Source organism: Embiotoca jacksoni, unplaced genomic scaffold (genome assembly GCF_022577435.1).
Source record: "Embiotoca jacksoni isolate LCO1_2020_lvr unplaced genomic scaffold, fEmbJac1.0.p SCAF_24, whole genome shotgun sequence".
NCBI lineage: Eukaryota > Metazoa > Chordata > Actinopteri > Embiotocidae > Embiotoca > Embiotoca jacksoni.
Genome location: NW_027185375.1, coordinates 7,186,023 through 7,199,451, shown reverse-complemented (window position 1 = coordinate 7,199,451; position 13,429 = coordinate 7,186,023). Strand labels below are relative to the sequence as shown.

The window sequence follows — 13,429 nt, the reverse complement described above, 5'->3', positions numbered from 1 at the left end:
TGATGTCAGATGACTGACAGGTGGATTAAGATAAACAGACCACACAGAGTTATAAAGGATCTGAGGAAACACCTAACTAAATGCACAATCTTTAAATGGTTATGATAAATAAAAATGGATGAACTACTTTTTGTTCAAAATCATTGGAAAAAAAATACGTTTGACTTTATATTTAAGATCTTAATCCAAAACTCTGTCAGTTTAGGAATCTTCAATAGTTAGAGTAATTTTTTAGGAGCATGTCTCCCACATGGAGGTTCTGGTTCTGACTGGGTTCCAATATTCTAACAATACACATTAATAATTCAGTCCGGTGTGGTGAGATGTTGGGTAAAGCATTTGGTCAGACCTAAGGAACAAATCAAAAAGCTGACACATTACACATCTGGCGGATCTATTCTATCACAAATATAGGCTATTACATATTGTATCATTCCTGGTGAATGGTGAAAATAATACAAACAGTAACTCCCATCAATAGATTGTAGTCTGAATAGGTTGATATCACTTTCAGTTCATGAATTGTGTTGTTGCATGAACTCTTCATGGATTTTACAACTATTATAATTACATATTTAACTGCACAGCAGGCTTTTGTCTCCTTGTATGACAGAGCAGACAGTTCCACAATTGGATAATAATCTAGTGAAACCTGTAATTACTTCCTGACCCCTTTACCAGTTATTCCCACACATGAAATGAATCATTCATTCTGAAAAAAAAGAAAGAAAAAAAAGAAAAAATAATTGTGCAAGAAATTCGATATTAAGCAGCCTCGGAGTTTCTGAAAAAAAATAATTAAAAAAAAAAAAAAAATAGATCCGCACGCACACCTGTCTGCCGTGACATCATCATTTTACCTGTTGTCCCCCAGCGCTGCCTTTTCCGGAGGGCGGGGCGCGAGACGCCGTGCTTCCAGTCAGCGCTCGTGTTTTAAAGGAGCACATCCTCGAGCCGGTCACAATCCTCCATAGCACTGTGATCCCGTTCCTGCGCGCGAGCTCCAGCGACACAGCGTGCGCTCGGGATTTGTGTTTTTTTTAAATTTTTTATTTCACTTACGGACCAAAACGAATTTTTTTTTTTTTTCCCTGCTTGAATGTTTGCAGTTAATTTGAAAGTGAAACGAGCGGAGGTTTTGTTTGTTGCAGCGGGACAAGCTCGGCGACACTAGTGCTCTGAGAAGAGCGAGGGTTCGGCTTATTATTAACCCGGACACCGGACATTATTCCTGCACGAGAGTACGGCACTTTGGATTACTTTGACACTCAGTTTGTGGCTGGAATACACCACAAATACAACTACAGCCATTTAGCCACTGCTTCTCAGCATGTCGCTTCTCCTTAGTGGATAATAAAACCTTATCATTTGCGCTGAGCGGATGCACACACTTCTGTGCGCTTTGTGCAAACCGCAGCTCCGTGAAAACAGTAACCTGTAGCAGAATAACAGGATCAGGACGTATTTATTTCAATTAGAAATAACCACCTCAACTTATTCATCACAGAACTGCACCGAGCCCTTATCCTTTTTTTTTTTTAATTTTTTTTTTTAACTCGGTCAGACCCGTGCAGCCTGCATCAGGAAGAGGATGCATCGCAGCTGAAACCAAGAGCACGGGACTTTGGTGTTGAAATCAGATCGGAAGGACCTCCAGCTCCCTGGTACTGGACCCGGGCTGAATCGGGATGACTCTCGGCGGTGCGATGTTGATAATTCTCCCGGTGTGCTGTCTGCTCTCCGGTGGCTCCTGGGCAGCGACTCTGAGCGGACTGGGAGGTGAGTACAACCGGGCAAGGTGCAAAAGTCAGGGAAGTAAGAGGTGAAGCGATCTTTATGAAAAGGGAATTCTTTTATTTGAGGGGCACTTTTAGACGGGATTATGGATTTGTTAGTGTGCTTAATCTCTGCAAGTAAAAAGGGGTTCCGCATCCTCACTGATTATAAATATCAAAAACAATCGCACGAGGCTGGATCTGCAACTTTAGTATAGTTTGCATGCTGCTTCATGTCATTTAATCAGAGTATAAGGACTAGTGCCAGAATGATGGCTGATGCTTTGGCAATGTTGCGCACGAAACCCCGTTTTACTTCCATTTGTTAACCTCTGCTCCGCGCTGCTGGTTTTACGCGCTGTGAGCGCGGTGCCAACGGGCTGCCTTCTGCCTTTTATTGTTGCTTGATAAATGGTGATGCTGGCGAAGCAAGCAGGTGCCAGACTTTTTTTTTTTCTGCTCCACGCCAACAACAAGTGCACGCAGACTGGGCAGAAACGCCGGGCTGTGCTGGTCGATCCAGACACGTAGCAGCTTTGAAATTTAAAGGGACCGTTCAGTCAAATGCGCTTTCCGCCGAATGGATTGATGCGTGTAGGGAATTTGTCTTTTCATTTTCCCCTCCTCTAGAGAAGGCAAAGGTCAGGCTCAGCGGCTGTGTAAGCTGGTAGTGATTCAGCATCTTGCTCGGAGTCATTTCAGCAGATGGGATGCAGAGTGGTGAGCTCTGGTTGGATCTCTGAAATTATCCTCACAAGCCAGTCAAAAATTCCTTGGACAGTGACTTTGTTCATCATGTTTACCACCACATCCAACACCATTATGTCTGTGTGCTGGGTAATGTGTTGAGTGAGAGCTAATGGGTGAAAAAGAACCAGACACAGATTTTGTATGGCTAGAGGTCCGAGTGAACAGAAGACAAGCTGGACCCTCTAACAAGCTCCTTCTTTGTGCTGTGACCGGCAGGGTCAGCAGCACAGACTTACCAGCCTTCCTGTTTTCTGAAAAGCGACTGACAGCTGAAATGTAAAACATAAAATGAGAGCAGACATCCATCACGACAAAATAAGTCACACGGAGATATTTTGTGACCCTTTGGAGATTGGATTACAGTCCGTGTATGTTGATATGTCTTTGTCCCTGTTGAATGATTTCTCTTTATTTGCTGGTGATAACTCTATCTGTGCTTTGTCCACATTTGACCCTGTTGTTTTTCCTTTCATTCCCCTTCCTAATATTTTATGCTTGATTATTTGCTCTCAGTCCGTTCTGTCTCTCTCTATCACGTGATGCTGTTTACACCCAGATGCATTGAGGAGGAAAAGATTTAGAGGTTGCGTCACTCTGTCCATTGAGTATTAGCCTGTCCTCCAGTCACCTGACTGTATTAATGGGCTTTGCCCTCGCTGCACTCTGCAGCCGAGCTGATTGTGCTTTAACCCTTTGTCCTTCCAATGTGTGATCGACCTACATCGGAAGTCTTCCACTGGACACTGGCTGTACGTGTATTCAGGCTCATTTGCTGAATAGATGCGGTGTCTGTGAGTTAGCTCCCTGTCTCTGTGTTATTACGCAACTGTGGCCTGTGGCACAGCCGGTCCCACAACAAATACAGTGGGAGCGAGTGCCAACAAACAGCTACGAAAGCAAGAGGGACACAGTGGGAAACATTCGGATGTGTTTCCCCACGGAGCAGTATTTGTAATTTTCACAATCAAAACAATAGTAGACCAAGAAATACATCAGTTATATTTCATGCAGCACCACTGTTTGTCTGTCAAATCACAGGCTCCTTACAAAATCCAAACATGCACGACTCTTACTGCATCTATCTAAACATCACAAAAACTTTTCTCTCGGGGAGTGAAAGTAGTTTCCACCCTCATCAGGGTGTGTGTCTCTCTGCGTGAATGTGTGTGCATGTGTGTTATGATGACTGAAGAAAGCCTCTTGTGTAAGAAATGTTGTTGTTATGAGCAACCTGTCAGGCGATGTGTGTGTTAAACCTAGTTTGCATGTGCAGTAACATACTGAACTCTGATGCTGTTCTGATAAAAGACAGTCGATGCAGACTGATGGTCTGCAGAGGATGAGTCCCGATAACTTTGGTGACATCACGACTTTTCATTCATCATAGGGTCAAATGTTCCACTTGCTCAAGACTGCAGTGCATGCAAATGTGGCTTTGGATGTTTTCTTGTCGAACATATACTCCACAGTTTTTGTCTGCTTCATTGCAGTTATGACACATCTGTTTTTGTTGTATTCATATTAAGTGCTTGTGTGGCTAATTAAACTGATGTGGAACTGCACCAGGTCTCTGGTTAAATGTTTGGAGTGAAGTCATAAAACTGCTTGGCTGCATAATGAAGTTACCGTGAGAGTGTTGATTTAAAGGAGCCGCTAACAAGCCGCTGCAGATGACCTTAATTGGGCTTTTACTAATAATTTACCATTAAAACTCAAACATATTCATTAAATACTCACATTCATAAAGTGACAATATACGAATCAAAAACTGATCCAGTGATTTAACTCCAAAGTACGGCCCGCACAAAACTCCACCAAACTTTACACTGTGTTTCTGTGTTGTGATCCGGTCATAGTCAGAGCAGCAGTTTTAATGCACCTCACATGAAAGTCATGAGGGTGTTGGCACACACAGGAGGGTCTGTCTACCAGCCGCGCTGCGACTGCATGGATCAAAGTCCATCACAGTGAGGGAGAGAAGACCTGTGTCTCGTTCTTTTATCTTGGTTAGTCAGAAGTTCTGCAGGTATATAAACAGTATGTTGATCTCCAGGCCACCCAGTGTCCACCTCCTGCACCGCCTGCTTGGCTCACCAAAACTGTACTTTTTCTTTGTTTGTAGTCAATAGGAGCTGAACAGAATCTCTATTCAAACAGTTCTCACTCCCGTAGCTTTGCTAGATCGAAGATTTATTACTCTATTGAAGTTTTTTTGTTTTAGTGTCAACATTTACACTTGGCTGGTGTTAACCTGTGTGTGGAAAATAGAGTGAGTACCATCAGTTCACTTCTGTTGTGTGTGTGTGTGTGTATATTTGTAGGGAGTAATTCAAACTTGTCTGCTCTGCCCTTCCTGTGAATTTCACATGAAAGTTTCAAGGTAAAACTGTTGCTTCAGACCACAGTAGTGGTGTAACAAAGAACATCCAACTCGTGCTCATTGTTTCATGTGTAAAAAGTACAACTGCTGCCAACCTTTTGTGGCATTCAAGCTTAAACTGACTCAACAGTTCAGCTGAATTTCCTCCTCCTCCAGCTGCTCCTGTATGGCTGATCTCAAACTTTGTCTTGATGTGTTGCAGAAGAATTGCGTTCCATTACACTGGATTGTATTTTCATTTAGTTTTTGTTCAAATCTGTTTGTATATTATCATTATTTCCGAGGGTTTGAAAGTCAAAAGAGTCATATTTGGAAAAGAAGACATGTAGCTGAGATGTTAAGCCTGCAGCGTCTTGTCTCATAATTAATTAAGTTAACAAATGACTTTCTGAACAACTCCTGTTAATGGAGTGGTTAAAAACTGTTTGTATTCAGAAATGATCGGTCTTGTCTTTTGAATTTTACACAGATAGGCAGCAGAAACTCATTGATTCCATCATACCTTTGATACGTGTTGTGGTCTCTGTATTCAGACAACGTGTGATGTGACATATGGACTTTGTTCATTGTTTCCACCAGGTTGAACGCTTTGAAAGGCGCTGTGGGTTTATAGGTGTGAGGTGGCTGGCCTGTTGGGTGATGGGTGGGGGTTTGAATTGGTCTGGTTTAGAATGGTCTGCTGTGCTGTGGTATTTCAATGTGCAATATAGCATAGCATCCAACGTTAGCATCCTCGCCACTTTCAACAAAATCAGGGTGGGTTTTAAACACAGATATTTCATCCTGAATTTCAAACGTTTGGTCTAAACGCCTGCCCATTAACAAGACTTGGTCCAAACGTAGGATGTGGCTGGACCGTGTATTCAACACTACAGGGTGTTTAACTTGACAGAGGGGCTTTTCATTTGAAATGGATCCTGGAAGTCGTGGAATCGGGCTGACCATTGACGAACATTTGCGGTTCTAGGGCTGGCCCTGCTGTTGTGGTCCAGCCAGTAAGTTAATCTTGTTGACTTTTTGTTGCACTTACAGTAACGCAACGAGTGTAGTTGTTTGTTTGAATAATGTTATCTTCACTTCACCTGTCACTCCTCTGCTCCGCTCCGGGTGTGTGTAGTGGGAACTGAGCCCCGCCCTTCAGAATACACACAGAGAGCAGAGGAGAGAAACTAGAGCCAAACACAGCAGAGAATCACTGAGCTGAAAAGAACACAAATTAGATAAATACCATAAATCAAATATTTAGTTTCGATCACAGAGGGTTCCATTGGTGCAACGGTAGAGGAAACTCTGCTGTTATCAGGGAAATCACTGTGACGTGTCTTGTTTGGAGGGATGGTCAGGCTCCAGGCGTTCAGAATTGTAGTCTTTGCAGTGTTTCCATGTCAGAGAAACGTCTCGGGATTAGACCCGGAAGAGTGGAACACTAAACTGTCTGAAGCGGGCTTTGCCTGTGAGAATCCACGTGGACTACAGTAGATTATGTGTTTGGGTTGAGGCTGCATTGTTGTCCCCCACTGGGGACCTTGACATGGTTATGCAAAGACAAGAGAACAGCTTCCTCTTTCTCATCCCTTCTTCCCATTGTGTGTTTCTCCGTTGTTCTTTCGCATCCCCTCCTTCCTCGAAGTGTAGCTGATCGGGCCTGGTTGGAATGAGTTGAGTGTTCTGGGAATGGAGAGAGGCATCAGAAATGCTTTTAGCACTTCTTTCAGCGTTGTCTGATGAGCCCTCGGCCTGGCCATAGCTGGAGTGCATAACTGAGAGCTGCTGCATTTTAAATCCTGCCTTCCCTCCTCCTGTATCTCTCTCTCTTTGGTTTCATCAGAAATACCTCAAGCGCTTTTCTGACACAAAACCTTGCGTCTGTCGCTTCTGTCGCTGCCTCATTCTTTCTCACGGCATCTGTTTTTCTCTCCTCTTTTCTCTTTGTCCCTGTTTTTATTCTCTTATGCTGTTTATGTTGTCTTCCAAATCCTCCCTTATAATCTACCCTAAAAGACACTACGCTAATGCAAAAGCTAGACCTCAAACTAAGCTAAAGCTCCCAACAAAAAGAAGGCGATAAGCAGGTGTCAGCAGGTTTATATTCAAGAAACCAGTGCTATACTGTACAGTATCACTTACTCACCTGCAGGGTTACATGAAATGTGTGAAAAAGTTGTTTTAAGTTTGACAAACTATCAAATATTCAGCCTGGAAACCAACGAGTGAAACATGAAGGAGAGGAAGAGAGGAGGAAATAAATTCATCAACCACCTACAGGAAATACTCTCTCACTCCTTCTTACGTTCGTCAGCAAAGTTCATTATCTTCTCATACGCTTCGACTCATAATGCTCTCTCTATGAAAGCCAGACACGGGCTCTGACTCTCAGAATTACATTAGTCGGCCGCATGCACGCACACATAGTTGTTCATGCACACCCTCACCATGTTTGTCAATGGTCAGCCCACACAGGCACTCCTGTGGCTGGACTCTGTCAGAGTAAAGGTCACAGCAAGTCAGACGTCAAAGGCCACACACACTCTGTGTCTTTCTCTCTTTCACACACGCATTCTCACAAAGTCGGCACAAGCAGATTCACTTTGTTGGATTTCCAGGAGGATTGGGATTCTTTATTCTGCCCTAACTCTGTGTCTCTTGTTCTGTTATGACTATCCCCACCTAGTTTGACCACTGTGAACAATTTAAAATGAAATTCACTAACATGATAGGCGGATATAGTAGGAGGGTCAGTAGAATTCTCCTTCATATCTCATTCATTCCTCCTTCCTGCCTTGTTCTCACTCCCTCGTTCATTAAAAATGCTGTGAAATGCACCGTGGCATGACGTGAGATTTTTTTTTTTTTTTTTTTTTTTTTTTTTTAAGTGCTCGTGAGTAAAAGACTTAAAGGGTTTAGCGGAGAGTACATTAGTGTGTATTACCTTCAGAGGGTTTTAGAAGAAGTGATGGCAGCGAGCAGCTCGAGAATATATCATCAACTCATTGGGATTCACAGCCGCTTTTCCCTCCTCATCTCCTGCCTCTTTAGCCCTCTGTTGCATGAAAATCACATCTGACAGAAAGCAAGCTGAAACCAAATATGACACATGGAGAACAGTTTTCAGCATTTAGACACAGTAGGCTATCATATGACTTACTATTAATATTTTTTACTTAGTCTTGTTCCTTTAAATTTCAAGTTAAACTAAAGCCTCTTTTACATTTTCAATTAAACCTGGAAGATCCCAGAAGCATTCGGTTTCATGTCGGAGTGGCCGTGATCCTCAATATTGCTGACTGCTGTCGACGACCATCATCAGTCGTATAAATCAGTATTGATCGTATTGGTCACCAACTCAAGGTGAAGTAGAAGAGAGCGAGAAGGAGCACAGACAACGCAGTGACTAGTTAATGATCGTTGAACACATGATTTGATTGGAATGTAATGACTTTAAGAAAAAGAGGTGAAAAGGATGAAAAACAGGAGAGAAGAGGGTGAAATTAACGGATAATGAAAACATTTAGAACAGGTCTGATAAGCTTTGAGAAAAGAGGCAGAAACTAATAGATATTGATGAAACAAAATTCAGAAAGAGGGTAATTGATCTGTCTCATTCAGGACCAAACCCACCAGACAGGACGTGATGGACCTGGCGAGACGAGGTCAGAGGTCACGCAGGGTCACCTTGCTCATAGTTAGACACTGCATCCACTTAACCTGTTGGCGTCTTTGTGAACACACACACACACACACACACACACACACACACACACACACACACACATTCAGCTGCAGTCACAGTGAGATGATCCTCAGAGAGTTGGTGGATGTTTACGCAGACAAATTGGACGTCGGGAATCAACAAAAGTCATCAATTGATCGAGCTGTCGATCTGTCCGTGTGTCTGTATGTTGGCCTTTTCAGTGTTTCGGGGGGGTGTGTGTGTGTGTATTCAGGTCATTGAGTGCCTCCATTAATGGAAAGGTTTGAATGTGAAGGCACGCTCCATCTGGTTACCTCTCTTTACACAAATTCTTTTTCTGTGCATTTCTGTTAAATTACCTGAAAATGTTAAACTATTCCATTCATATCCCATTCAATAATTTGCATTTAATTTGTAATCAATTGAGTTGAGATTCTAATGTGATTGTGTTTCATGTTTATGTTTCAGTGTGTTCTTTGTGCAGGACCTGTGTCAGCAGTAAGGCAAAGGGGGGGAGTGTGGGAGGGGGAGGAAGGAAACACACACACACACACACACACACACACACACACACACACACACACACACAGTCGCAGCTCTCTGCTTCCTCTCGTGAGCAGAATACTACACTTCCTTTCCTCTTAGACACACACACAAACCAACACCTCATCGCACCACACTTGTTTTTCGGCCTTTGATTCCCACATGTCAGTTGTGAAGCCAAAATCTAATCTGAACGCCACATGAACAGTCGGTTGTTGTCCCTGTGTTTGTGTCAGAAGTTGGTTAAAAGGTGGACATACTGAACTCCCCCCACATCAGCGCTGCAGTGAGCAGTCAGCTTTTATTCAGATTTGTGCCTGTTGGCATTTTTGTACTGGGTAGTGACAGTTGGAAGCTGGTAGAAGCCACTATGTGCAAACTGCTGAGTTTGAGCACAGAGAAAATGTCATATAAATTTCAGTTTTACGGCTTCTTCACAGCACTGATACTTCTGCTTACGAGCAATCCGAATAAAAACATGTCACCAGCGATACCAGTGATTCATGCACTCATCAGTTCACTGGAGGATACCGTGTCAGTGTCACATTTTGCCTCCCCTAGGCGTGAAAAAGTACATGTAGGTAAGAACAGGGTCGAAGAAGGAGGTCATGTGACAAAGTACAAAGAGTGATAAAGTCAGAGTAGGTCGGAGGTGATTGGATGGATTAAACCCAGGACTTTCATTCACAAAACCTGGGTTAGAGTCCATGGGAAAGCAATGTGAATTTCTTTTAGGAAATCTTTTCCTCACATCCTACTCCATGTAAGCCACAGACTGCATGTTAATGCCAGTTGGAAATGTTTTGTAAGGGATCTTGCTAAAACTGTGACATGAGCCATAGAAATGCCATTAAAGAATAAAACTAAACCTGCATATTTAGACAACCATGAACATACAGAGTCTGGAATAGCAACAAGTCAGGAATGTACTTCCATTTTTTGAAACTCTCATTTAAAAAACAAAACAAAAAAAAAACGAGACATTTTGTCCTTCAGAGAAAGCATCATGTTATCTCACCGCACATAATCTGTAGGTCACTTTACTTCTCACGACACACTGACCCGGTTTCCTGTTTTGGACTGATGGATATATTTCCGGGTTGGACTGGGACAACGTCCTGCAGAATATTAACCAACGTAATCAGTATCGAAAGGACCGAGAACAGTAAACATTTTGTCATAAGGGTGAAGAAAATATTTGTACTTTACGTTTAACTCAAAATTTTAGAATTTGCTAAATTAATTTCTACTCAAATGAACTGACTAGTCTGTGAATGATGTAAATATACTGAAATATATTGACACATTCAGTCACACTGCTGCTGTTAGACTTTCTTACAAACTCTCATTGTTTACAATAAAAGAAAGTTACAAATGTAATGTATTAAAATTCTTGTACCTTCACGAAGACGAGCTGTGATTGGTCAGCGTTGGGCTGCTTGTGTGGGCTGCTTTCTCCTACGACTTTCTAATGTCAGTGGAGATTGTTGATAGTGAACACAACATTAAGGAAATTGAAGAAAATCTCACTAATCTGCTGCTTTTCAGCAAATCAATCTTTCCTGCAAACATGGTGACCCCACGGCATTCGTCTCAGAATAGAAGTGACCTGATTGTGACTGCGGTAGTTTGAACCCAGCTGAACTCTTCAGCTGATGAAAACAAGGCCTTCAGGTGAGTCTGACCCTGTTCCTGTCTGCAGGAGGGTCACTGCTTCAAAATGTTTTAGACCTTTATCATGTCATATATTTGCTTGAATGTTTCATATTCCTAAATGAATAAGTGTCTAATTATATTACCACACTGCAGATCTGGGGTCAGGTTGTAAAACTGTACAAAATGCAAAGAGATTGAAAGGAATGGGAGTTAACAGGAGAGCTGCAGGCCATACTGTATTTGCCGCATGTCCCTCCGGCAAGTCATATCAGTAAAGAGTCAGTTTAACATCTGAAGTGCCAAATTATAAACATAATGTATGGAGCAGGATATTTATAGATGTTATTAGCCTGGTAATAACAGAGTAAACACAGTATATGAGACACACAGATGATTACTTGTGGCTGAGCTATGAGAACCATCAGGTTCAACTGGTCTACAGTTGTCAACACTTTGGCTGAACCGGTTTTCAGAGAAAGTAGGAGTAGGTGCTCTTCAGTGGTTAATCTACAGTTCAATGAAGATTGGAACACACACACACACACACACACACACACACACACACACACACACACACACACACACACACACACACACACACACACACACACTCGAACCACAGGGTGTTAGGTGTGTCATGCAGAGCAAGTTACCATTCCTGCTATGATCAAGGTAACACACTTCATAAAGTCAGCACAGTGACTTCCGTCTAACACACACACACACACACACACACACACACACACACAGTCTTCAAAGAGAAGCTGAGTAACAGATCGTCTGAATAAAGAGGATAAAATGATAAGGCTGTCTGAGACCCCTTTGTGTGTGTGTGTGCGTGTGTGTTGAGCCAAGATATCTATTTCCTCTCTGTGTATTATGAGTGGTCTCTTTTTGGCAGCCTAGTAAATCAAAGCACCTCTCTGCACTCCTTCTCTTGCACTCCTTTTGTGCATGTGTTTATGTGTGCGTGTCTTTTGGCAGTCTTGGTTGGCACACAACCACGAGGCCCATTTCATCTGTGCACACACACACACACACACACACACACACACACACTCGCACAAAGACAGCTTGACAGTAAAGGCTACCCTGCTGCGCCTACTTTGTGTTTATTGATTGATAGTGTCTTCCGCTGCAGAGTTTCTTTGGTATTTTCTTATGTATGTATGTAGTGTGTGTGTGTGTGTGTGTGTGTGTGTGTGTGTGTGTGTGTGTGTGTTGGTCAGTTTTGAGAGCACATATCGACTGCGTACTTGTCTCTCTCTCCTTGTTGCTTCCATGACTTGTTGATCTCCAGTTCTCCTGTTTTGGTTTTCATCATCCTCTTTTTGACATATTGACCTTCTGTCAGTTCCTTTTTTTTGTTAGTGTGTGTGTGTGTGTGTGTGTGTGTGTGTGTGTGTGTGTGTATGTGTGTGTGTGTTAAGTACAGCAGGGCTTCATTGGGAACCTTAATGGCAGGAAACAGGCTGAGGGAAACACAAAGAAAAAACTGTCAGCACTCCCCCTCACACACACATGCACATGTATGTGGACATTTACACAAACATGCCTGCACATACAGATGTGTACACAAACACACTTTCTTTTGTTATATTTTGCCTTTTTTAAAAGCTCAGGTTTTCAAAATCACTTTACCTGCATCGGCTACCAGTTTTGGAGGGCGTGTGTGCGTGCGTGCGTGTGTGTGTGCGTGCGTGTGTGTTTGAGGAGACAAACTGCTCATTAAGTCCCCCCCCCCCTCTGTGTCTCTCCCTTGGCCGTCCCCTCTCCTTCCTCGCACCGCCCCTCGGCCTCCCTCCTCTGCTCTCTTTATTGTGGTTTCTTTTAATTGGAGTCTGAGGTGGTAATTACAGGGAGGGAGGGAGTCTGGGAGAGGAGGAGGAGGAGGACGAGGAGGAGGAAGGAAGGAAGCAGGAGGGGGAAGGAAGAAGGAGGGAAGACAAGGAGGAGGAGGAGGAAAGGAGCAGCATGGTTATGATGAAAGAGGAGAAGAGATGAGAGAGTGTAGGCACCTTTTCAAGAGTTGTTGAGAACTTACCATCAAGTTTTGTCTCACATGATCCACTCAGATGAAGTTGATTCAGCTTTAAGTCTGAAGTCTAGGTGTTCATCTTTCCTATAGTTTGGTGATTCAAATAGTATCCCTGTAAAGTTAGTAAGGCCCCACTGGTCAGCTCCATATTCTTGGTAGATCAGTGAATTATGATATATAGAAATTGTTTTAAATTGTTTACATTCTATAATCAGAGTTGGAGCCCAACTGATTTGTCGGTTTGCAGATTTTTTTGGGCCGATATTGGCATAGATATATATCAGTATTGGTGTTTATGTTGTCTGATGTGAAAACTGTTTTTTTTTACAGAATAAAATACAGAAAAATATGCTTGAGTTAATGAAAAAAATTGTTCTGTGTTATTTTTAAATTTATAACTTTGTCAATTTTTACATTCCGAATGAGTCACCGTTTAAATACACTCATGTCATTTTGGACAACAACGTTTACCCTTACACTGTAAAATATCCTGTCACCAATGTTTGACAACAACATTTTGGTAGATGTATCAACATTGGATTATTTTGTTTTTAGTTCCTGATATTGGTCTCAACCCCTAAAATCTAATATCATTT

The 13,429-nt window shown here is 42.5% G+C and overlaps 1 protein-coding gene across 1 annotated transcript in view; it reads left to right on the top strand.

Moving 5' to 3' along the window:
- Window positions 1–946: 946 nt before the first annotated feature.
- The window catches only part of sema4f (sema domain, immunoglobulin domain (Ig), transmembrane domain (TM) and short cytoplasmic domain, (semaphorin) 4F), a 56,274-nt gene continuing 43,791 nt past the window's right edge, over window positions 947–13,429 (top strand). Inside the window, exon 1 of the mRNA XM_069159239.1 lies at window positions 947–1,779. Coding sequence (XP_069015340.1) covers window positions 1,689–1,779 — 91 coding nt within the window. The 5' untranslated portion in view covers window positions 947–1,688. The remainder of the gene's footprint in view (window positions 1,780–13,429) is intronic.